The 26,377-nt window shown below is 30.3% G+C and overlaps 1 protein-coding gene across 1 annotated transcript; it reads right to left on the minus strand.

The window, feature by feature from the left end:
• Window positions 1-1,319: 1,319 nt before the first annotated feature.
• On the minus strand, window positions 1,320-8,396 carry LOC114368709 (protein argonaute 1-like). Its single transcript, XM_028325943.1, has 22 exons — window positions 8,190-8,396; window positions 6,388-7,041; window positions 6,092-6,300; window positions 5,854-6,003; window positions 5,593-5,726; window positions 5,355-5,464; window positions 5,070-5,176; window positions 4,853-4,991; window positions 4,649-4,765; window positions 4,347-4,454; window positions 4,188-4,259; window positions 3,935-4,057; window positions 3,686-3,845; window positions 3,342-3,601; window positions 3,108-3,250; window positions 2,903-2,965; window positions 2,684-2,747; window positions 2,470-2,605; window positions 2,300-2,373; window positions 2,103-2,197; window positions 1,977-2,008; window positions 1,320-1,873 (listed from the first exon to the last, which is right to left on the minus strand). Exons 2-22 carry the CDS (start codon window positions 7,036-7,038, stop codon window positions 1,644-1,646), a joined length of 3,177 nt encoding a protein of 1,058 aa, XP_028181744.1. The 5' UTR covers window positions 7,039-7,041; window positions 8,190-8,396; the 3' UTR covers window positions 1,320-1,643.
• Between the last annotated feature and the right edge of the window lie 17,981 nt (window positions 8,397-26,377).

The raw sequence follows: 26,377 nt of genomic DNA on the forward strand, positions 1-26,377 counted from the left end.
ACAATGAACGTCCATGGCCAGAAGTAGACTAGTGTGTTGCATGCATGCAATTTCATTCATCCATCTAAGTAGAGACCTAACATCTTAAACAATTGCTTAATTTAAAAATAATATATTTAAAATTTAAGCAAATCTTAAGATAATATCTTTTACTAAATAATATCTTAAAGATTAAAATTAAAAAAAAAAATTGTTTCTCAACAATCATTTCCTCATTTAAAATTATATAATTTCATCTTCAATTTTTATAATCTTTTATGGATGATCGCGAGAATCATGCTTCTATTTTACAAAATTTGGTGATATGTTTTTCAATTTATTCTCCATGAGTATTAAATGGTCTCAACTAGCACCGTTATCACCATTGCAACACACCGTCAACCTAAGATTCTCATGTCAAATATTAAAAAAATGCTTAAATATATTTTTAATCTTTATAATTTAGTATTTTTTTATTTGTTTTTCATCATTGCAAATTTATTTTTGTTTCAAGTCCTTACAAATTTGTTTATTTTTTTTAGTCTTTAAGACATTTTAGATAATTTTTTAATTGTTCAAAACGTTATCAAAAGTGTCTTAGGAACTAAAAACAAAAATAAATATGATTTTGCAACAACTAAAAAAAATTTACAAGAATGAAAAATAAAAAAAAATTACAGTGACTAAAAATGTATGTAAGCAAAAAAAATGCTTCATAATTACAATGTATGCATTTAGAAAATTAATTGTAATTATATGCAAAAAAATATATATATAATGATATAAGATGATACTCGTTTAAATGTGAGTAATATGCAAACACTTGCCTGTTCACATAATCGAGAGAGAAAAAGAAACTGCCTGTTTAACTACGTAATTCAGGTTCGTATTTTATTTTCCAAAAAAATACTGGTTATGCACATTTAAGGTCTGCTGCTATTGCTAACTACCTATTTTCTACCTTTAACTATCCCTACCTGGATTATATTCGAATTGAGTCATGTAAGTGATTTCCCCGAAATAATTACCAATTACCATCACATCATTTGGCGTTCTAGAAAAAGCTGAAACACAAGGACTCGCCTATTCAGAGGATAATTTCTTATCAAAATGTCGACACTTTTTTCATGCACAGGTTTTCTCTAGTCTTGTGTTGATTTGTATTTTTGACAAAGTTTATGTTGATTTCCAAAAAGTCATAGGTATCAATTAAAAATATACATGATCGAAAATTCTTTCGCTTATTATAATACTGATTGACAAAATCATTTTATTTTTTCGATAAAAAAAAAACTTATATTAGATTTTAAATTCTATATATTATCTTAAACCTTCTTAAGTACCACCACTAAGCAGCAAATTTTATATATCTCATCAAAAACTCGACTCACCCAAATTTAACTTCTCGAAGGCAACAACAAAGTAAGAAACTTTCGACAATAAACATAGTTTGCATCAAATATCAGACCCTCATAGCAAAGATAAAACACTCCACACTGGACAACCTTATTCAACACACCACACACCTTAAATAGTTTCAAAAAACTCAATACTAATGACACAGACCACACCACTGGAGATAGTTTGAAAGCAGCAAGGGAAAAAGCACTCCTCCACAAAACAAGGTTGCTAAAAGTAATCTTTGGCATGCATATCATATCTTCTTAACAATAAAACATAACTCTCTTAACGTTCTCTTTGAGTGCAGGCAATGGTCTCACAGCAGCATTAGCACCAGGTGCCCGGGTGCTACGCCCTACACCACCACCACCGCCGCCACCCATCCCACGGCCTGCAACAGCACCACTTGTCATAGAGCCACTATCCGAAGTCTCGGGTTCCATGTAAAACCTTGCACGGAATGCAGCAAGGTGAGCATAGTATGCAGGAGGCACTGCAATTGTTGAACACCACAAATTAGTTAATGACCACATTAAGAAAAGCACAAATATAATATGAAGATCCACCAAAAAACAAACTATGACAAAAAAACTCACCAATTGAAACAGATCGGGTGCACCGAGCATATCTACAAATAACAAGGAACATTCAGTCATAAAATTATATATATATGATCAGAAATTGGAATAGTGAAAGATGAAAGGCAAATGCAAATTACTTACGTGTAGCAAAGATTATTGGTGAGTGTTTGCAAGGCATCAGCAGTAAAATTGTTTTCATCCCACAACACATGGTAGTGAGCAGGACGGCTTGTACCCTGCAGCATCAAAAAAAGCATGAGAACATACCCAACATCAAACTATATCATCAAAATAACACGAGAATTATATTTAGTGAGCAAGAGAGTAAAAAAGTTCACCTGTATTCCAGCATGGCTGCAGAGATAAAAGTCAAATTCGGTGGGATGGCAGATTTTGGAGTCAACAACAGTACCTGCAATATTTTCATTTCCAGGAGTATATTTAGCACCACAGCAGAGAACTTGTTATTATGAAAGTATACACGAAATAGTTAAATTAGAGTAAATACCAGGCAATATGTTGCCACTCCTGTCAAAAGAACTCTTATCGTGATGGTTGCTGGCAAAGAGCCTTGTGTGGTGACGCTTTTGAACCACCACAAAAGTCACAGGAGGCTGATAGTTGGGTTCCAGGGATGCACATGCCTGGTTGTGGAACAAAGCAAAGGAAATTTAGTTACCAAACAAAATATTCTCATAACCAAGAAAACAACCATTTCTCACCTTTCGAATAGCATCAAGCTCAAACAGTAGAACCTGATAAAATTGACCCTCACTAACACCATCCCTGCACATGATATTTAAAAACCATTATCACATAAAACAGATAATAAAATACAACAGATTAATCATCGTATAGTAATCACAACAAAGGCTTTATGAGCATGAAATATCATACATAGAGTAATCACAGCAAAGGCTTGATCAAGAGCATGAAATTACCTATAAAATATGATGCGTTGTGGCTTTTGTCCTGTAGCTCTCCTAAAAGATATAAGAAGTTCCCTGCCAAAAAAATAAAATGAAATAAGAAAATAATCAAGAAAACTAAGATTCATGATATTATCTAACTAAAAAATGTCAAGCAACCCCAATGTCCCAATGTGCATTAACCAGCTCACATATGAGAAAAAGGGAAGGAGAGTACTTGATCATTCCACCAGTCACTGTTCCTCTGACTGGATCTTGCCATTGTTTGAAAAGATCCTGGATGAGTTCCTGCCTATGAGCTTGGGCACAAACTAAACCAGCATACTTTGTAATTTCAGGATAGTCTTGCGAAGCCACAACCTACAGTTTAAACACACATGACTTAATTAAAGTCAATTGCAAAAAACATCTTCTAGTTTGGACCATTAAAAATAATTAAAAAAAAACTTACTGCTGCAATTGATGGACTTGAATCCTCTCCAGGATGTGGATGAGTCACATCAGCTCCAAAAATAATTGTAGGTCTGTCACTGACCAAGGGAATGCGTCGTGAGAGCGCATCAACCAGTACAGTGTTTCTCCCTCCAACTTTGACATTAATTTTCAAAGCAACATTTGCAAGGTACTGCTTGCTCATTTTGAAGACATGCTTAGTTAAGCAACATTGTGAAACAAGTCCTAGATCTGTCTCACAAATACGTTTGAGGTCACCTACACAAAACAAAATTAATGTTTTTCATTAATTTAATCAGTATGAAAGGTAAACAAATTACGAAGCAGTGAATGAAAAATTACCATATAGTGATCCATTATTATCCGGCAAGATAACAATGAGTAAATCAAGCTCTTTTCCTTGCAGTTTATTCTTGGCATCGTGATACCGAGTTTTAAGAACCTTTTCCACTTGATCAGGGCGAGCACTGACTGGGGGAACTACTGGCTCAGGTGTAAATGCCTGATCACATCAACAAAAAAAATTAACTAAATCAATAATCAAGGGAACTGAATGCAGGAACAAGTTGTGTAAAGGGAATATCTACATACCATTCCAGATATATAACACATCTGAGCAAGTTCATAGCAAAAACCGCGGGCAACACTATCTTGAACATTCCTCGAAAAGTTTATGCAGAACCAGTTGTTAACTGTTCCCCCATTAACCATTTTCTGAAAGAAATATAATTCAAATTAATGCATTAACACGGTTAATATATTATAAAAATTATAGAAGTATACAATGAACAGTAGTATGTATTTATTTTGTATAGCTACCAGAATGCAACAAACATGAAAATACCTTATTCATCATATTCCATTGCCCAACTTGAGGAAGACAATCCTTTTCTCTGCCCGTATCGTGATATTTGAGCTGAAGAGAAGATAACATGTCAATTGTAAGCCAATAAAAAATAATGCAGAAGTTTAAAAATCAATAAAATGATAGACAAAAAAATACCCATGGAGCAGGAAGGATGCGAGCTTCAACTTGAGCAAGCTTCTCACTGATCTTGATCCCAAATTCTTTGGCATAAGGATCTTCATGGTATGCATTGTGGTGTACTGTCTGAACAGTGCAAATGCATGATGCACATTATCCCAAGACAAAATAATTAATGCATATACAGAAATGGCACCATAAATAAACACATAAAGCAGGGATTGTCCAACCAAACAAAATCACAAAAACATCAAATCTACCAAAGAGGAAAAATATTACATAAATTCATAAAAAAAATGCCTAGACGGCATTATTCTGACCTGCATGATATCACGCTCCCTCTCAACAGGACGCTGGCATGTAACTTTCAGCAAAGCGGTGATTTGCCTCTCATTAAGCCTTTTTGAGTACCTTTGACCTTCCACTATCTTGCAAACCTACATAACCAGACAAGATATTAGCTAAACCAGGTATGTCCCACAAAAAAAATTAGCCAAATGATTATTGTAACATGAGATTTTTACCTCCATTGGCAAATAGTTAGGTCTCTGTGTATTGCCAACTTGCAGACAAGGCCACTGAGTATGTTGAATGACAAACCCATATGTCTCATAGAAGTACTCCACAACAGATTTCATGGTTCCCCTTTCATCTACTGGGAATCTAAAGATGAGAACCAAAAGAAAGTCAGCAGAAGAACTCATGTATTGCATTAAAACAAAAATTGCTACCAGTACTCACGTCAATTCTCTGGTTGCCTGTGAAGTCAGACCAGAGATACGATATTTCCTTCTCATGTTTCCACGATGTGTTACTTCAACTTTGATACCTCGAAGAGCTTTCTTGATCTGTTATTCAAGAAAAATAGAGGATTTCTTAATTAGGATCAAATCCTCCTATATTTTGTTTATAAGCAATGCTGAAAAATGATGTGGCAAAGCAAGTACACTTCACATTTAGTTACAATCGCTTATGCATGCACACAGTGATACATCATGTTACACTAACTAAACAACAAAATCTGACCTTAACACGATCAGCATCAGATAATGGCCGGGCAGATACATCTCTGTTCAGCAGTTGATTTACGAAGTCAATTACCGGCAATGGCTCAATAAATGCAGTGGAAGACATATCTGCACATCCATAAGTCAACATTTAGATTGAAAATCAAATTGACAGAACAAACTGGTTAAGAAAAACAAATCAAAAATCTAGGAAGAAAAGAAATAGGTGCACAGGCTAAAACTATGTTACTACAAACCAATGTTCAGGGATAGCCCCATCTGTGTAGGCCGAATACTCTGGTAGAAACCACGCCAGCTTTCCAATCCCTCACCTAAAGGCTGTCTTCTACCCAAATCAGGTGAATAAAATGATCTTCCTACAGGACAATACCTACAACATCAATCATCCAGTTAGCAAAGACTGTCACAAAAAGAGTGAAAAAATTTACTAAACAGAAATAAATCATAGAGAACCAAATTGTACTATAGAGAGAAAAAAAACAAACTGTAAAAGGAACCTTGTAGTAGGGAGTTCACGCAGAACAATGTCAAGGACCTGCAAAGCCTCTTGAGGAGCATCAGTTTGCCTTCCCTGTAAAAAGAGTCCTAAATGGTGAAGATCTGCCCGTGCAGCCAATTTTATCACAACCTTGAATTCCCTGTCCCTCCTGAATTGAATATAACAAAAAATTATAAAATGAAACAATGATGAAATCAAAAACTAAGAAGCAATCAGCAATAAACACTGAAGTAAACCTCTGGCCTCCAGCTCCTTCATCATCATCAGCAAGAACAATTCTGAACTCCTTTGACATAAAAGGAAGTGGTCCAGCAGTATAGAGGCTCTTGCGCCCATCGTAAGCAGGAAGTCTCTTACCCAAGTGAGATTCCCGATACAGCCTCACCAACTGCTCCATAACAGCACGGTTCACTCCTCTTGATGTCACTTCAGGAGTAATTGTTACCTAAACAACCACAAGCAGCAAATAAGTAATTTGTTAAACAGAATAATAACAATTTTTCCACCGATCCTTATCAAAGTTGGAACTTACATCATATTGATGCAGATCTTTGTTGGGCAACTCGGCAAAGAAATGATTAGCCTTGACAACACATTTGGTGCCATAGCTACCCTTTCCTGGTCGAAGAGGGAACCTCATTGATGATTTACTTGCAGGAGGCGGAGAAGGAGCAGCTTCAGAATGAAGCACCATCTGCGCCATTGACTGTTCCAAATCAACAGGTTCCGGCGGCGGCAGTGATGAACTGGCCTCAGATAATGCAGGCTGAGAACTCACCCCAGTTTGATAGAATTGAACTGAGGTTGCTTGGTGCAGCTCGGGTGCCGGTGGCCTGGATGGGCCACCATATGAAGGACCTACGCCACGGCCACTGCCCATACCACCACCACTTCGGCCACCGCCATACCCTCCACGGCCTCCTTGCTGAGAAGGCCCTCCCCTTCCCCTACCTTGATATTCAGGAGGGGCACCATATTGCTGTTGGGGCATCCCACGACTGCGGCCCCCACCATAGCCTCCTCGTCCTCCTTGGGGACCCCAACCTCTGCCTCCTTGGGGTCCAGCCCCTCCTGGGGCAGCAGCAGCAGCCTGTTGTTGGGGTGGTGCACTCCTTTCAGCAGGGCGTTGAGCCTCAGAGCTTTCACCCCCACTGGGTAGTTCAGTTCTTCTCTTTCTGACCATGATCTGCACAAATGGAACACATTTGTGATTAATAATTAAATAATCCATGATCAAAAGGCAAGCTCTATGAACAGCATTGACAATGCAAATAGACAACAAGAAAAAGAAACAAATGGCAACACCAAATCATGTCATCAAGAAGAAAAAATTAAAATGGCAACACATTTCAACAAGAAGCAAAAAGAATCACCTGGCAAGACCAAAATTGTATCATAAATACTCTAGCACGCACTAATTAAACGACATACAGCACTTAACAAGGGATCAAAAGCGATTTACACACAATAACCAAGGGGTCAACACAAATTGCAGCTGCAACAACCACAATTTCACTCAATATCAAGGATCACATAAAAAACGCAGGCAACGGCATTTTATACCCTTAATAACAACAACAAACCAATTAAAATTACAACATAATATGAAAGCATACTCGAAATCATTTACCAGAAATAAAACCCACTGACTAATAAACAGAACATCATAAGAGTTCAAAAACCCTAACAAAACAGCGCATAGGTAAAAAAACCTTCAAACATTGAACAAAGAATATAAAACAAACAAGCAAAGCACACAGTGATTATATTCACCCCATCATAAACACACGACACATGGTTATTCTCTTCTCGTATAGGGTTAAGAAAATCAAACTAAAAATAATTAAAAATTAAAAATTAATTTCGTAGAAAACACAAAAAATCTAAACCAACACTGAAAACCCAGACATTGCAACAAAATCCAAAGCCCAACATGAAAAATTACCAAAACCCCCAAAAAACCAAACCCCAAACGAGGAAAAAAAATCCCCAAGAGGAAAAAAAACTATGCGATCTGAAACCCAAGCCAAACCTAGACACAAAAAACACCAAGAGAAAACAAAGCATAAATCGTAAAAACCTAAACCAAAAACAGATCAGACCCAAACCCACCCACAGCAGCACCCACCCACACTCTCCACAGACACTAGATCTAGGCAAGTGAAACCCGAAAATGAAAATTTCTGAAGAGCACCCACTAAACGAAACGAGAAAATAAACAGACCCATCAAACAAAACACTGAGAAAACAGGAAAAAAAATCATGGCTATCATCAAAACCCTTAAAAAAGCAGAGCAAAGCAGATGAAAACAGAGCATGAACATCGGTTTATACCTCAGGGAGAAAGTGAAAAGTAGAGAAGCTACTGCAAACGGTGAGCGATGGACAGGGCGAAGCTGGGCAGTGGAGTGAAGAAGGGAATAAAAAAGAGGAGTGTGTATATGTGTGCAAGAGAGAGAAAAGAAGAGTGGGTTTTCTCCCAAAGAGAGAGAAAGAGAGAAAGAGAGAAATGAGATGCTTGCAAGAAGAGAGAGGGGAAAACACATGAAAGCTTGGAATTGGACATCTTATAAAGATGGGGTAGGTCTTTGAAAATGACCACTCCGTCCCTACACGTTCCCTTCTCTCATACGTTTCAGCATCTCCTTCTCCTCCAAGACTCTACTATTGGTTTTCTTGAAAGAAAAAAAAATTCTTTATTTTCTTCCCTTCATCTTTTATTTTATTTTATTTTTTCTCACATCTTTTCTTCAATATTTTGTTTCTTATTTTTTAAAAATATATATGTTGATATATATTAATTCTATTTTATTTTATACAAATTTAAATTTGATGAGAAAAATATTTTTTTTGTATTATCTCAAAGGATCATATTTTTTTTTACAATGATAACAACAAACATAGGATAATTATAGTCCAACAAATTACACAGGACATGTTTAATGACACACAAACAATCATATATCAAATTTGATAATTTAATATCATATTAATAGTCTTTCTGCTTTTCTTTTCACATAATCACTTTAATAGTCTTATATGATTCAAACTTAAATATAATGAATCCTATTTTAGATTTAATAATAGCTTATTCAATTCCAACAAACTAGAATGAATTATATTTTAAAATTGAGAAGAAAAAATTTAATACCACCTCAATAATCTTATTCAAACCAGACTGAAATAATGTGAATAAAATTTTAAGAAAAATATTTTTCAATGTTTTTCCTTTATTTGTTGGGATTTTTATATTGTTGAGATATTTTCATTTCAATATAAATTAAAATTGGAAATAAAATCCTTACTACCACGACAAAGTGAACAAGGTAAATGAAAATCTTTACACTCTTATTCATTTCAAACATGAACAGGTGAATTAAATTTCAAAATATATTTATTTTTTAAAATATTTTTCCTTAATTTGTTTAACTTTTATGATATTAAAATATTTAAGTTTTAATATAAATTAAAATTCAATAAGAAAAATATTTTTAATTTAATTATTTATAAAATATTTTATGAACAATAATAAATATAATAAGGAGTTTTTAAATGTATGGTTGACTTTCAATTTTTCATTATAATTGAGGACATTAACTAAAAGAGGAATTGTAATATTATATATGTGTGTATTTATGAATTTAGGTGCATTAAATTTAATATAAAATTAAAATTTTACATTTTTAAATATATTTTAATTATTAATGTATATTTTAATATACATGTACTGTTAGGAATTGGTTTTATAATAAATAATAAAATTTTAGTATATATCCTCTATATCCATGTATATAAATTATAATAGTTATCTAAGAAGATAATATTTTTAACAACTATTTCTTGATAAGAGTGTTTTTAGGATTTTTCATTTAATCCCTTAAAAAAGGAGTTTTTATTTAACAACAATAGCATTTAAAAAAATAATTTTTTATAACCTCTAATCTATTTAAATTTATATTCATCTTTATTTCTAAAATGAATGTGAATATATTTTTAAAAAATATCCATGATTAAAAATATACTTATAACATGATATAAATTGTTTATCATAAATTTAAAATATGTAATTAATAATTAATCAGACATAATTGTTTGTGGTTGAATAATCGCATAAAAAAATTTATATTACTAATGTATAACTTTTTTTTCTAAATCAAAATATCAATTATATCTTTCAATAATGAACTTTTTTTATTTAAATTTAGTTATTTTTGCAACAAAGAAGTATAGATTTGTTTGCTTTTCAACATTACCAATGATGAAATAGATAAGACCTAAAAAGTTGTATAGTCTAAATTACATTTATATATATAGTAAAAAAATTAGAAATTGCTTATTAGTACGAAAACTTTTTCGTGATATCTGCACGACCGTTATTTTTATGAAGGGTTTAGTACATACTTTTAAATTTTTTAATTAGTATTTATTTAAAAAAAAAAAGAGTGATCCACATAATCATTTATTCAAATTTGTGCAAATATAATTCGCAGGAAATAGCATTGCTGAAAAAAAAAAACATTTATATATGATTTGGGGCGTCATTCCTCCCTCATAATTTTATTCTACCACAAAAAAGTATTAATATAAATAATTAATGTTTAATACCTATTAAATAATTTTATAAATATTGTTTGAAAAAATATTTAATGCAGCATTTAATAAATTAATATGTTATTAAATATAATAATATTAGTATATATTATATTTATTAAAAATAATATATTTATAAAAGTGTAATAAATGTAATACCTACATAAAATATATTTTTAAATATAACATTTAATGAATAAAACATATAAATATTACTATATTAAATAACATACACATATCATACTTAAAAAGAAATAAATTATTTTAAAATAATTATTTTTATTTATTTATTTATTAATTTTGTAAGGATTGCACACAATATCAAGAATTTATAACACTTACATATTTAGTTTAATTAACTGAATTAGACCCCTTAATTATAAATAAATTAATTTATATTATGTCTAAGTAAGACCGTTTACATATCTTAACTGTATATTTATTTTAATTATATTTGTTTTGGAATCAAAAAATTTTATTTTTATAATCAGTAAAAAATGATGTTGGTGTATGTATATTAAAAAGTAGACGGAAAATAAAATATTGAATGAAATAGTCATATACAACCTGTTAGAAAGACTATATAAAAATAAAATAACAAAACTATAAAAAAAAAATATTAAGAATTAAAAAACATATGAGTCAACTACAAAATATATTCTGTAAAAAAGTATATATTTTATACATTGACAATGTATATTTATCCTCAAATTAAAAGAAAATATTAAAATATTATTGAATTTTAAGTATCTAAGGGCGCTAAGTATTTAAAAATAAATTTTATCATCCATAATAATTCTATTTGAGTTTAAGATATTTGTAATTTATTATAGAAAAATATATATTTTTTAATTTATGATATTGTTGGAGAGTTAAACTAAGATTATTTGTAATAAAATTTAAATTAAAAATTAATTTTAATATATTTATTATATTTTTATTAAATATTTTAAGAGTGAGGATTTTTTTTTTAGAAAGTGACAAGTGTCATCCCAAAACCTTCATTTAGAGTTTCTAAATTGATTGAAAAAAAAATCAAGTAATTTAGTGTGCACAAAAATAAAATAAAAAACTTAATAACTTGTAACTTATAAACTACCCGAAGCAACTTATGAATATAAGTCAAAAACTACTAAAATAAGTATATTGTTTATATCTAAATTCTTTAGGCTAGTTTGCATATTAAACAAGTTTACTCTCTTCAAATCAACTTATAAGTTATTGGAATGATTTACTAAAAACATTGTGCACATCATAAATATTTTCATTATTTATGAATACAAAAACAATATTTTAGCTGATAAAAAAAATACGCACTTAAAAAATTTATGATATGCCCATAATAGTCCGAGATAGATGTATAATTAGGGGTAGGTAAATGGACCCAGGTCTATGGACTGGCCCGCGGGGCCCGCAGTCCGCCCGAGTACGGACCAATTTTTTTAAACAATCCATGATTATGTCATATTTTTTTGCCCATCCTGCTTAACCCGCGGACTATGCGGGTTTGGCCCGAGAGGTCCGCGGGTTGCCCATAGCCCACATTAAGTTTGATTTATGTGACATTGACCCAATTATATTAGGTTTAATTTTCTCTTTTTCACTTTAAACTTTTCTTTTAAAACAACAGATAAAAAAATATATTAGATAAGATAAAGATTTAAAGATAAAAAAGGATAAGATAAGATAATTAAAAGATTAAGATAAAAAAATATAAGTGATAACATGCTAAAAATCTTCCTTTTTTATATTTTCTTGATCTTTTTTCTCTTTTAATCTATCATTTTCATATCTGCAAGCCATAAATAATAAAAATATTAATTCTTATCATTTAAGCCAAAAATAATTGTTAAATAAATGTTTTTAAAGATATTTCAATATATTTTTATTATAAAAAATAGCTCACATCAAAGATGGAGATGTTTAAATTTCATATTTTAGATTTATTGTTTGGATTTTCTTTTGTTAAGACATTATTTATTTTACTGATGTAATTGACTAGTTATTGAGATTTTATTTACATTTGTATTGAACTTAATTTCATTATATTGTATTTTTATTAAAATTGAAATTCTTTTAAAATTAGGTCCGCGGACCGGCCCGTTTGACCCGCGGGGTCCGCGGGGTGGGGGCGGACCAATTTATTTGGTCCGTGTAAGAAGCGGGGCGAACTGACCCGGTCCGCTGCCAATGCGGACTTATGCGGGTGTGCCTTACGCGGAGCGGGCCGACCCGCTTACTCACCCCTATGTATAATTATGGATAGAAAAAAAGGACAAAAATATTCTCTCTACATAAAAATGTCATATTAGACTCTTTTTTTTCTTACTCTGAAATTTGGGGAAAAATGTAAATTATATTAAACCCAAAATGATACAATAATAAACGGGGCATACCCCGCAGTTAAAGAAAATCAAAAGTCTCTCTAATACAATAAGACCTATATCAAGATGCTAAAACAAATGCAACAGGTGCGCTTGTCTATACATAAGAAACTTAATCTTGCTAATAACCTCTATTACAGAAAATTGATAATCTTAAAAAATCAGTTTATTCCTAGACAGCCAAATGCAGTAGACTGTAATTGCTATAGCCAGACAACGTAATTTTCCTTGAACACTTGATGTGGATCTTCCCCTAATTAAAGAGTCAGTAATGCGCTGTAAAGAAGTGAAACGCCTGCGGAAAGGAGCCAAATCAGGAATGTGAGCCCAAACTTGGAGAGATTTCCTGCAAGAAAAGAACAAATGAGCATTTGACTCAGGCTCATTTGAACATAAAGGGCAGAGGGAACCCTTGTTCAAAAAAGCAACTTTGTCAAGAGTAAGCAGCCGATTCCTTTTAGCAAGCCACAAAATGAAAGACATCTTAGGGGGGATTGCTGGGTTCCATATAACAGAACACCAACTAACAGTAGGCTTGACACCTCTAATGTATTCATAGACTTTGCCAACAAGCAATTGTTCATTGGTGCTCCAAGATTGAATCCTCTTTTTGGCCTCTTTCGTACTTAACTCTTTAGAGATAATAAAGTCCCTTATTTGAATGATTTTCTTTATCAAGACCGAATCTGATGAAGAAGTATTGTAATTCCACACATCGCTCCCTCTGAAATAGTAATGGTGAATCCACCGAACCCATAGAGAATCTTTCTTACAATGAAAGTCCCACAGGATACGGGAAAGAAGCGCAAGGTTCCAGTCCTTGAGATTAAAAAGGCCTAAACCCCATTCTTTTTTCGGAGAACAAACTACTGACCAAGCAACCAAAGGCTTTTTTTTGCCAATATCCGCTTTGCCCCACAGAAAATTACGGCACGAAGCGTTTATCCGGTCCATAACAGATTGCGGCAAAGGAAAAATCCCCATCCAGAAATTCACAATTCCTTGAATAACCGCTCTGATCAACTCTAACTTACCTGCATAAGATAAAGACTTTTTGCTCCATCCCTGAATCAGGCCAGAAATCTTGGAAAGCCAGGGAGCATAATGACATACATTTAATCTAGATGATAAAAGGGGAACACCCAAGTATCTGAAAGGGAAGTTACCCAAGCTAAATCCAGTAAACTGCTGAATATGAGAAAGCTCATGAGGCCTAATACCGGCTGAGTATATGGCAGATTTATCAGAGCTGATGGAAAGCCCTGAAACCCTACAGAAGTGCTGAAGCTTGGCAAACATAGTTGACACAGAAGAGATATCTCCTCTAGATATAAGCATAATATCATATGCAAAAGCCAAATGAGATAGCTGAATACTTGCACAGTTGGGATAAAATTTAAAATTGGCATCATCCTTGAGGCTGCTCATATCTCTGAAAAAGTACTCCAAACAGAGCACAAACAGATAAGGGGAGAGAGGATCCCCTTGTCTAAGACCCCGTTGCCCTTTGAAGTGACCATAAATGGATCCATTGACTGTCACACTAAAGGAAGTGGAAAAAACACATTCCATGATCCAAGTAAAGAATTGGGCTGGGAAGCCAATAGACTTAAGCATTCAATCCAAGAATTCCCAGAAAATGGAATCATACTCTGAAATTTTATATTAGACTTAAATGTAAAAAAGTTTGTTTTAGTTTTTTTATTCGTATTAAAACTAAGTAACTAACTTTGTTTGGTTCATATAATTCACCTCATTCAACAAAAAATAGCCTTGTTTGTTGCTACAGAACATAAAACATTGAACTATGTTGATCAGAATTCAATTCTTAAATAGAAAAAGGAAAACATTGTCGAGATAAATTAAACTTAGTTTGATAATTCTTATATAAAAAAATATTTTGGCTGTTGATTGTTAAGTAACAAATTTTAGAAGAAAAAGAAAAAATGAACAATTTTTAATTTATTTTCAAAAAATTCTCTAATTTAATAGTTTTTTAGATTGAAATAAATAAAATGATAAATAAAACAAATTTAGTGACTTAATTTTTAATTTATTTTGCTAACATTACACAACTTTCTTAATTTAAAACTACCAAGTTGTCACCCCTTTTCTCTCAAACATTCCTTAGCATACCCAACAAAACTTTTAACTCTTTAAATTAGAGGTGGTCTTCTCACAAGTAACTTCATTTTCTTAAGATTACTTGATCGGATATTATAAAATATGTGTAGCTTCTTTAAAACAATGAGATTCACTTTGAAAATTAAATAAGTCATAATTAGTGATTAAAAATTCAAATTGTGAAAACATGCATGTAAATACATGCCATGAGAAAATTTCAAACGTTGTTTTATTTTGACAAAAATATCTTTCTCAATATTTAAGGCACGACCAAAATAATAAAGGATGATTAAGTTATTACAATCTTATTTTAATTTATACATGTATTTGGCGATTATTAATGTTTTAATTAATCTATAACTATTAATAAACATGATCATTTCTTTTGGTATATACATCTCTTATTTTTAAGTTATCTTTTAATATATATAACTGTTTTTTGTTTCCTTCCTGAGAAATTGATATAATTTTTTCCTAAAAAAACTTCTACCACTACTTTTTTAACTATTATTTTTCTATAAAAAAAGATATAGACAAGATTTGTCTCTTTTTATTAATTATAATTATACCTTTTGAAAAAAAATATAACCTCTCTCACTTGAGAGTAACTTAATAGTTCAACAATTTTTACTTTGTCCAAGTTGAACCTTTTTTTTGGTCTTGACATTAGTGGGGGTGTGATGTGAGGAAGTGTGGGTAATGGATGAATGTGACGCTGACAACTAACGGTTACAAAATCCAAATGGTGGGGTGTGTCTTTCACAGTTTGACCCAATTGACCAAACTTTGGCCCTTTAAGAAAGAGAGAGAAATAAAAAAAGAAGAAGAAATGTTACTATTAAACTATTAAAATACTTTTGTTTGTTTCTGATTTATCAGATTTACGTACTAATGAAAACATGTTAAAAAATGTGGCATCAACATTTTGTAGTATTAATTAAATATACATAAAAATAATAATTGAATAAATAAATACAAAAAGCATTTAATAATTCTTTAGTGCATATCATATATATTATTTATACAAGATAATTTTATTTTATTCAAATAAAATCATTATGAAAATATGAACCATAAATCTCTTTTTTTTATGTGTATACTCAAAACTTTCGATTAAGAGAAAAATCGTGTAAGAAAATTAAAAAATTGACTTAGTAATAAAAAAAAGATTGCGAGTTTGAATTTTTACTTCTAAAAAATTGATAATTAATATTTGTCAATAAAAGAAAAACTAATCCACATTTTACATGCTTAAATTAAAGCAATAATGATAGTTTTATATAAACAACATTATTATTAGAGTTAGATTGAATTATCATAAAAACTAAATTTATCAATCCGAATAGTATAATTATAATTCAGACTTGAAATCAATGCTTAAGTGGAAATAACTGCACATCAATTGATCACACAAGTTGGATAGTAAATAAACATTTAATAGTAACTGTTCTTTTAAAGCGAACATTTAATAGTAACTTTATTACTATATAAAAGTTGCAATATAATTATTTAACTAGCCATATTTAAAAAAGCTTTGAGAAATTATGGCTGAGGCTAAGACATGAGGTGGGCCCAAGGTTCAAATGGAGGCATTTATTTATTTATTTTTAATTTATCATTTGGGTAAATGTCAAATTAATATGGGATAAGTCATTATAGATGTTGTAACTTTTGAATTGAAAGTATTTTTTTTTTAATTTATGACTTTAAGATCGTAGGAGTTTTTTTTTTAGTACTTTAAAGTCGTAAAGTCTATTTGTTAAATTTTTTATTAAATTCATAAATGAATTTACAACTTCAATTTTTTTATTCCTTTTCAAAAAATTGTAAATCATTTTTTAATTTAATTATTTAATAAATAAATGTATTTTTACTTTTTTTAGTTTTATTTAATATTTTCTACATATTTTTTATATAGTTTTATTTAATATATTTTCTATATTATTTTATTTAATATTTTCTTAATTGCTGGTATATTATTTTATTTTATATATTTAATCTTTTCTATATTTTTTGCCAAGATTTTATTTAATATTTTTTATATTTTTTTACTAATGTTAAATAAAAAATATAAATAAAGTCATATCAAAACAATATATAAGATATTAAATATAAAAAATATATTAAATAAAATAATATACCAAAAATTAAGAAAATATTAAATAGAACCATATAAAAAATATATTAAATAAAAAATATAAAAAAAACTAGAAAATATTAAATAAAAAACCATATAAAAATATATAGAAAATCTCAAATAAAACTTAAAAAACATTTATTTATTAAATAATTAAATTAAAAATGTATTTAAAATTTTCTTAAAAAGAATAAAAAATTTGAAATTGTAAATTCAATGAATTTATAACTCCAATAAAAAAAGATTAAAAAATAGATTTTACAACTTTAAAATCATAAAAAAAATTCTTACAACTTTAAAATTATAAATTAAAATCACAAAATATTTTACCATTTTAATTAAAAACATTATAATTTTCAATTTATAAATCATAACAGTTATTCCCGTTAGGTATTAATTTGAAAGTGATAAATTAAAAAAAAATAGAAATACCCGCATCCATATGATACTTTGGGCGCATGAGGTGTGGTAAAAAATGCCAAGGTGGGTGGGTCCCATGAGGAGGGTAGAAGTGACTGGATGAACGCCTTTGCCATTGCCAGCCTTTCAGTTCTTCCTCGAAAGCCACACCCAACTCATTCACCTCACTATCCCTTCCTTCACTAAATTCAAATTCACTTGTTATGTTATTATTTTAGTTTAATTATTCATAAAAAAAATTTAGTCAAATTTTATTTATTTTTTATTTAAATTTTAAATTAGTTAAAATATCTTTTTGAATAAATCAAACAGTTAAATACAAAAAAAAAATATTTTTTTCTTAAGATGATATCTCTCATATCTTATATATTATCTCATGTATAGTAAAATTAATTCCTTTTTCATATCTTATATGACGAATTTAAATATGTTTTTTCATTGAAATAAATTTTAACACGTATAACTTAAATCAATTATTCGTTAATGATTTTATAATGTCTATTTGTTAAATAATAAAAATTCATTCTTTTGACTTCTTTTACTGTTTTAATTAATTAATTCCTTTCACCGTTAAGACATGTTTCACTCTAGAATCCATAATCTAAAAAAATTCAAAAATCGGTAATGGAAATTAATTTAAAGATATAAATAGATTATATTTAATAAATTTAAAATTAATTTTATCAAAGTTAGTCATATTACATATTACTTGTTTAGTGGTTTGAAATGTCGATTATATATACATAATGTAAAAAAATAATATTTTTAATATAAAAAAATCAACACAATTCATAATATAATAATATTGGGTAAATAGTTATTTTGATCGTTAAATGTATAAATTAATAATAATCTAATCTTTGAAAAAAAATTAATTTAATCTATGTAAACGTAAAAAATACAATAAATATATTTTATCATTAATTTTGTGACATTAAATTTTAATATTTAAGAACTTATTTCACATTAAATTATATTTAGACCAACATATATTAAGTTATAAATTTTCAACACTAATTTATCATTAAATTAAACATAACAAAAGGTATAATTGTGGTATTTTTTATACATTTATCTTCTCAATTAAAATTTTCATAATTTACTAAAATATCACATTTTACCTATTATTTAAGAGTCAAAATAATCATTTACCCTAACGGCATCTTCAACTAAGATTGTATTGAAAAATAAAAAAGTAATACGCCCCATGATCCCTCTCACCTACGCCAGAGTTCCAACCACGATCCACCTCTCTCCATCTCATTCCCCTTTCTTTTATGGCTAAGAAACGCCACCATCACTTAATTTTCTTTTTTCACTCTTTACTTTATATATAAAGGTTATTTTGTTATTTTTGTTTTTCTCCATTAAATTTTAGCATGCTAAATGTCACACGGCCTCATGGGTCCATTTGGTCCCAAAACAAGCAAAGAAAAACCAGAAAAGTTTAAATGCATATAAAGTCTGTTTTAAGAGGAGTCTGGTATTATAGCTTGAAGAAGCTAACGTAATACTTAAATGGAAGAACATTAATTCTTGATTATTTTTGTCGAGCTCTTTCACTTAATTGCACTCAATTTCTAGATAAAAAAACTTTTTACATCAATTATTTAATATTTTTTATGACGATTTTTAATTGTTTTTAAAAATTATTATCATCGAAAGTGTTGACTTTTCATGATAGTTTTTAAACTGTCTTAAAAACTTGATTTTTATATTGATTTGTGTATAAATCGTATTAGAATATTTTTTGTTTTAAAAATATAAAAATTGAGCATTTTAAAATAATTTTTACAAAAATCATTTTAGAAAATATATTTTCTAACACGATTTTTTAGAGAATTATCTTAGAAGATATATTTTTTAAGACAATTTTTTTGAAAATCGTACTAAAATATATACATTTTAAAATAATTTTTTAAAATCAATGTTGTTTTATTTATTTTCTTTTTTAAATGTGTATTTTAATGTTTATTTACAACGTAATGATCATTTTCTTTTTCTCATGAAAGGTTGAGCCTGGAAATGAATGTAAAATTGGATGTGTGTCAAAAATACCATGTCCAATTGTAGAATTTTATTCAAAAGTAAATAAAATAATCATTATATATCATGATAAAAAAACTAAATTTTGTCTTGACTAGTCAGACAAACGCATTAGATACTTAAGGTCCTACTTAGTTTAAAAGAAAAATGTTTTCTATTTCTATTTTAATTTTCACGATAAATATAACAAAAAAGTTACCATGCTTCAATTTTATTATTCATTTTCAAAAATTTCTTAAAAAAATATTTTAAATCAAGAAAAACTAAACAATATATCAGATCAAGTTGACAACTACAAATTTCAACAGGAAATAAACAAATAATTCCATTTTCGCAATTATTACTAAATTAGGGTGCAATTAACATATCCTACGTCTAATATTTCATATTATTACCTTTTCCTGCTAAAACATAAATGTTCTTGAAAAGCATATAAGTGTAAAAAAGAATACCATACAAATTCTCATACAATCCATAAAGTGAACATTTGACTCTATTTGAATCATAAAGTACAACCTTTTCATTAACAATATATGAGAACTACAACTATGTCAAGAGAACTAAAGAAAATGAAATAATAATAAGTGTATGAAAAGCATAGGCACTTGCCTTAGCAAGGACCTTCTTTAAGCACAATGAAACAAATTCTTTCAATGGACAAGAAAAATGACCATCTAGCTGAAGAAAAAAAGATCAAATGTTAACCATGTTTTGTTGGAAAAAATAACATCTCTGTTTGAAAAATCTCAATTTACATAAAATGGTTCTAAACTTGAAAGATTGACTTGTTTGATATTGAAGAATTCAACATGTGGAGGATTCTCTCGAGGTATAATGAAAAGCACTCTCATTGAGTAAAGATTAGCAAGTGGAGACTCCCTTTTTGCCATCTCAATTGCAGTGATTCTAGAGAGCAGATATTTGCCTGCAAAAATAGAATATTCCAGTGATGATTCTAAGAAAAATAATGACTAACAAACTAAAAATAAAGGTGGAAAAACAAAACCAAGGAGAAACATAACAAAAGAGAGTTAGACTAAATATAGTACAACCTTCTCATTATATCCATCAGTATTGTAAATAACCTTAGGTGTCATCTAGAATGGTGTTCCTACAAATGTCTATTATGATAAAAAAAAATGTTAGCATATCCAGTTACAGATGAAGAGTAGTAGAGTACTAATTTAGAACTCCAAGTGATTTTCAATTGCACAAAGTATTAAATGTGGTAAGGGCCACAACAAAAAATTACAACCTATACAAGAGAAAAACATAAATTCAAAATTCAGTCTACCCAACTCAAATTACATCAGGAGTAGACACAAAATATTTTGCACCGTGTTTCCTTCACTTTGGGAGTCTAATTGGAAAAAAGAACAATTTTGTTCTCTTGAAAGGAGGTTAAGAACTTTCGATTGAGATGACCAATCATAAAATAACAAACATAACATTTACTCTAAATGTAATGAAAAAGATACTATACCAATAATAACCCATCCAATTTCAAATAACTTAAATGAAATATGTTTACCTTTGTCCTTGATATAGTCCTTGTCAATTAAGCAGAAACACCAAAATCTACAACCTAGTGACATGCCACATGTATGCAAGTCCACATCTAAAATTATTATGTGCATCATTTTTCTATCTTCTTCTTCTTCTTCCATTCAAAGAATAACTCAGGAATCATAGGAGTTGTAGTTTCTTCTTTTCTATTGCATCCAAAAAGTATTTACAGACTAAACATAGTACACAAATAACACACAATAGTCATGTGGAGCAATATCAACCAAATGACAAATACAATTTGAAAAATAATGTGATACCATCAGACATCCAAAATAAGTCCTAAAACAAAGCAAAACCATAGTGAACCACGAAAAATGAAACCAAATATCAAGTAAATCAATATAACAGTTATGATTACAAGTTTCCAACAAATCTAATAAAACTTACAATGTTAGTTGGTTTATTTTGATTATACTCGATTTTCTTCAACTCCACCACTTTCTCCAAGGTCTCCTGATCCTAATCCTTTTTTGTTTCTGAAGGTTAGATAAAAAAAATCCATCAAAACCAAAACTTGCAAGAACTTTCAAATCTTCTCCCCTTTCCTCTAAACATTCAAATCATGCAAGAACTTGCATTTGAAGCCCTTGGCACACTGCCCCCACTTTAAAAAACTCACATAATATGGACTTGGGATCAACACTTGCACAGATTGCTTGAGGTACTAAACATACTTCTAAACATTTTTGTTCTTGTTCTTGTTCTTGAGATCGAAGGTTTTGTCCTCTACAATCTTCTGCTTCTTCGTTAAATCAACTTTCAATTGCAGCTGCTTCGTTGGCATTTTTTATCGGCATAAAAAATTAAACAATGATGTGTATATAATTTATTGATTGGTTTGATGAAATTGGGGAATAATCAAATTAGGGTATAATGTTTTCAAGGCAAAGAAAATGTTTGGTTGGGTTAGGTTAGGGTTCGAAGTTTGGAGTGTAGAGGTTAAGGGCAGTGTAGATTCCAGAACTTACGAAGAGCTTCTTTAAATACGTCGTAGGCGATTTGACGTTGGGATCACCGTTGCCGCCGTCAGCCTCCCTCTCGACCATGTGCATGAACACCAACAGTTGCGCGGGTGTCTTGTGGTGCATGTAGTACGTCGACACGACCACGATAGAGGCTCTAACGAGTGGTGCCACAGCCAAATGCATCGCGTGTGCGTATCCATGTATGATTAATCGCTCTCTATCTGTCCTAGTTTCTCTCTTGGATCCATATTCTTCTAATAACTTATCCCTGTTGGTTCGACGGAGGTTGAGGATTAATTTATGATTGAGGTTCTTGGATTACTTTTGTTGTTTGTTGGGATTGAGTTGGGTATAACTGGAAAGAGGAGTCAGGGTTGAAGAAGAGGGAAAGACAAATTGGAGAAGAGGAGTTGGGAGAAAACATTTTTTTCTTATTGATTTCAAAAATAGTTTTTATAAAACCGTTGTAGAACACTTAGTTTCTAGGATGGTTTTTATAAACCGTCATTAAAAACATTCAATTATTTACAAAAATGTCATTGTGTTTTGGACGATAACGGTTTTGGAAAAATCATCTTAGATCCCATGCCATTAAAAATTATTTTTGTAATAGTGTAAGTTGTTAGAAAATTAACTTTTGTTGCTATTATACTATTTCGTATTCAAAATCTTAAAAAAAAAATAGTATTCATTTTATTTCAAGCTTAATTATATTTTTTATTCATATTTTTTTTAAAATTTTACTCTTACCAAATTAATTTAACACATTTTATTTCAACTCTAAAAACAAACAAAATTTATCTTTTGTTGTTAAGTTGACAGGACATGTTGACATTATATAAAAATTGAAAGTAAAATTTATCGAAAAGTAAAAAATTAGAGATCAAATTTACTAAACAGTACAAAAATTAAAGATAAAATTCATGGAAGAATAAAAAATTGGGGGAGATAAAAAGTGTAATTAATTTGGAATCTACGTCGGCTTAACAATAAAAGATAAAATTTACAAGTTTTTTTTAGAAAATTGGAGATAAATGCATCAAATTTTTTTGTTTGAGATAAAATTTGTCAAAAAAATAAAAAAGTTAGGGACAAAAAGTCAATTAAGCTTTAATTTGATTTGTTATAGAATATTTTGGAAAGCAAAAAAGGTTTAGTGTAAAGTAGAATATTTCTAAACTAATATAATTTTTGAATTGAAAAGGTTAAAAATAATATAAAAAAATCATGGAAACCGGGACCAAGCTTTAGGAGGCAGAGGGTTCACGAGAATGAGAAAACGAGTAAAGGAGAGTTATATAGTTTTTTTTTTATGAATAATTGCGATAAATTTTGATCGTCTATCTAAAAGTTTTATAGTATCTGCAATTATTAAGTCGTTGGTGATGGAAAAAATATAGTTTAAAAGAGAAATCCAGCTAATATTGAATCATTAGATTTTTCAAGAGATTAATCATAATAAATTAGTTGGATATTTTAAACCAATGTCATAGTGAAATAAATGTTTTTTTTACAACTAATTGAAAATAAATATACGCATTAATTTTGTATCTTTGTGAACTACCAACGATATATAAGCACTACAAGAGATAGTCGTTAATAAAGACTTAATTTATTAGAGAAATGACTAATACATAACATGCATCAATTTTTCTTTTTCGTTTGATAAAGTAGCCAATCAATCTTGTATTTGCATACTTGGACAAATGTTAGTTTCAATACAACAATATTTTTTTTTGGCTTTTTATCTTTAAGATATATCCTTCTTTTTTTTACTTCCTAACAAATTTTTATTGTGTATTGAGTCCCTAATAAAATAATATTTTTATTTTTTGTCCTTTATATTTTATTTTAGTTTCTGATAAATTAAAAAAAATTATATTTATTTCCTAATAAATTAACAAATTTTACTTTTAGTTTGTATTAATAACACATGAGAAATATTTATCAAGGAGAAAACACAAAATTTAATTATTTATTAGGGACTAAAAATAAATGTCAAAAAACTAAAACTAAAATTATTATTTTATTAGAAACTCATCACTAAATAAAAAATTATTATAGAACAAATGTAAAATTAAATATTTATTAAGAATTAAAAACATATTTAAATTTATTTTTTTATCTCGTGTGTTTAGTATCATAAAAATATTGGAGACCTAGGCGAATTCTAGCATGCGAAAGTGAAACTTCTTTTGCACGTACGAAAATAAATATTAACCGTTTGATACTCTTTAATTTTCATCGCATGACTCAAATTTTTTAACATTTTTGCTTTTCTTTTTTCTCTTTTTATGCCTATTTTTCCTTAATTACCCATTTCTTCTACTTTCCCCTTCTTTGTTCTTTCCCTCCAGCACCCCAGATCCGTCATCATCCTCATCAAGGTCGACTCCCCAGTCGACCATACCATCGTCGCCCTCTTCGACCACCTCGACCCCGACGACTACATCATCGACAACGACAACGAGTGGTACAAGAACATCGAGCGCCGCATGAACCAACGAGGGCTCCCTCCCTCTCACGAGCCAATACACTCCTCGCGACTTCGTTCTCTCCCTCCAGCGGCCCAAATCCGTCATCATCTCGTCAAGACCGGCTCCCCAGTTGACCACACCATCGCGACCCTCTCCGACCACCTCGACCCCGGCTACTGCATCATCGACGGCGACAATGAGTGGTACGAGAACACCGAGCGCTGCATGAACCTCGTCGCCGACAAAGGCCTCCTCTACCTCGGCATTGGCACCTCTGGTGGTGAAAACGGCGCATGCCACGACCCCTCCCTCATGCCCGGTGGGTCCCACCATGCCTACTCCAATGTCCAGGACATCCTCCACAAAATTGCCGCTCAGGTCGAGGACGACCCCTGCGTCACCTACATCGACGAGGGAGGCTCTGGAAACTGGGCTGCCATGGTTGGTTTTAGAGGTTGCTACAATTTTTCCGATGGAAGAGAAGGGACAGGGATAAGGTTAAATTTGGAAACACAAAAGATAACAAAAAAAATAATAAATCAAAATGAGAAATAATCTCAATCATTGATTAAAAAACTAATAAATCTAACGACTTAAAAATCCTTTTGTACGTGCGAAAGAAGTTTCACTTTCGCACGTTAGTCTTCGTCGGAGACCTAACAATGCGAGTATCGGTTTCACTATGGTTGATTTCCTTTATCTTTCTGACATAGGTAAAGGTATGGATGAATCAATTTTAGGAAAGGGAAATGATTCACTAGCATTGTTGTTCTCGTTAGTTACAAGTTACAAATGGATTAAAGAAGCATTGGTTTTTTTTTCCTCAACAAATTAGAAATTCATTGATTAAGGTATCAGGGGTGTTTAAAGAAGCATTGTGTTAGCTTGTGGGAGTGTATAGGATCCATGCTATCTTATTAACACAAGTCAACTAGATCTAAAGTTAGTTTTAATGATTTTGAGTCTTAAAAACTAGACCTAACATACTCTAAAATCTGGTTAAAATTATATTTCATATCATATATCTTAGTGTAATGATGTTTTATGTTTTTTCAAAAATTTGATTCTCACATATAAAAAAATATTCTTTTAAGATTTTACAATTAGGAGTTAAGCGTAAATCATACTTATAATATATTGCACAACATAATTTTAAATTGATATGCTTTATTTTGAGATATAAAATATAAAATATTTTTGTTTTAATTTCATACTTTTTTTAGATATAAAATTATATTAAATAGTTAGAGAAAAGTCTTGATCACACACAATAATAGTATCTGATTCAAACAGAAATATAATATTTTATACATTGTTAACTAGTCTATCAAATAAATTTTATAACAAAATTTCAAACTTGATAGGGCCTAACCTACATCCTAACTTATATTATGAACACTCCTCTTAACTTGTACGAGAGCTTTGAAAAATTTGGTGACTAAGAGCATTTTTAATGCAAGATCTTGAGCAAGGATCTTGTACTCAAGATATGGTCTTGCAAAGATCTTGCAATAAAGATGATGTTGAGATCTCCAGGGTAGAAAATGAGTTTTTGTAGAAGAATCCTAAAGATCTCTGCACTGTTAAAAAAAATTAAAAGTTGCAGACAAATTTACAACAAAAGCAACAACCAACCGCGGGAACAACAAAAAAACACCCATGGAAGAAGAAAACGAAAAATGTTAGAAGAAGGAGAAAAACAAAAAAGATGAATGGAAAAAAAAAATACCTTTATCGGAGGAAGGTTGTGCGAGGGGGAGGGGAAAGGTTGTGGACTGGTGGTGCCGGATGAAGAAGAAGGTAACGTGAG

The sequence above is a fragment of the Glycine soja genome, chromosome 9, assembly GCF_004193775.1.
Source record: "Glycine soja cultivar W05 chromosome 9, ASM419377v2, whole genome shotgun sequence".
In the NCBI taxonomy this organism is placed as follows: Eukaryota; Viridiplantae; Streptophyta; class Magnoliopsida; order Fabales; family Fabaceae; genus Glycine; species Glycine soja.

Excerpts from the sequence above, each read along its gene's own strand:
- LOC114368709 (XM_028325943.1), bottom strand. The coding sequence starts at position 7,038 with ATGGTCAGAAAGAGAAGAACTGAACTACCCAGTGGGGGTGAAAGCTCT. Across the intron at positions 4,455-4,648 it reads GGGAGCGTGATATCATGCAG|ACAGTACACCACAATGCATA; the intron begins GTCAGAATAATG and ends TGCACTGTTCAG. Across the intron at positions 2,009-2,102 it reads ACCAATAATCTTTGCTACAC|ATATGCTCGGTGCACCCGAT; the intron begins GTAAGTAATTTG and ends TGTTATTTGTAG.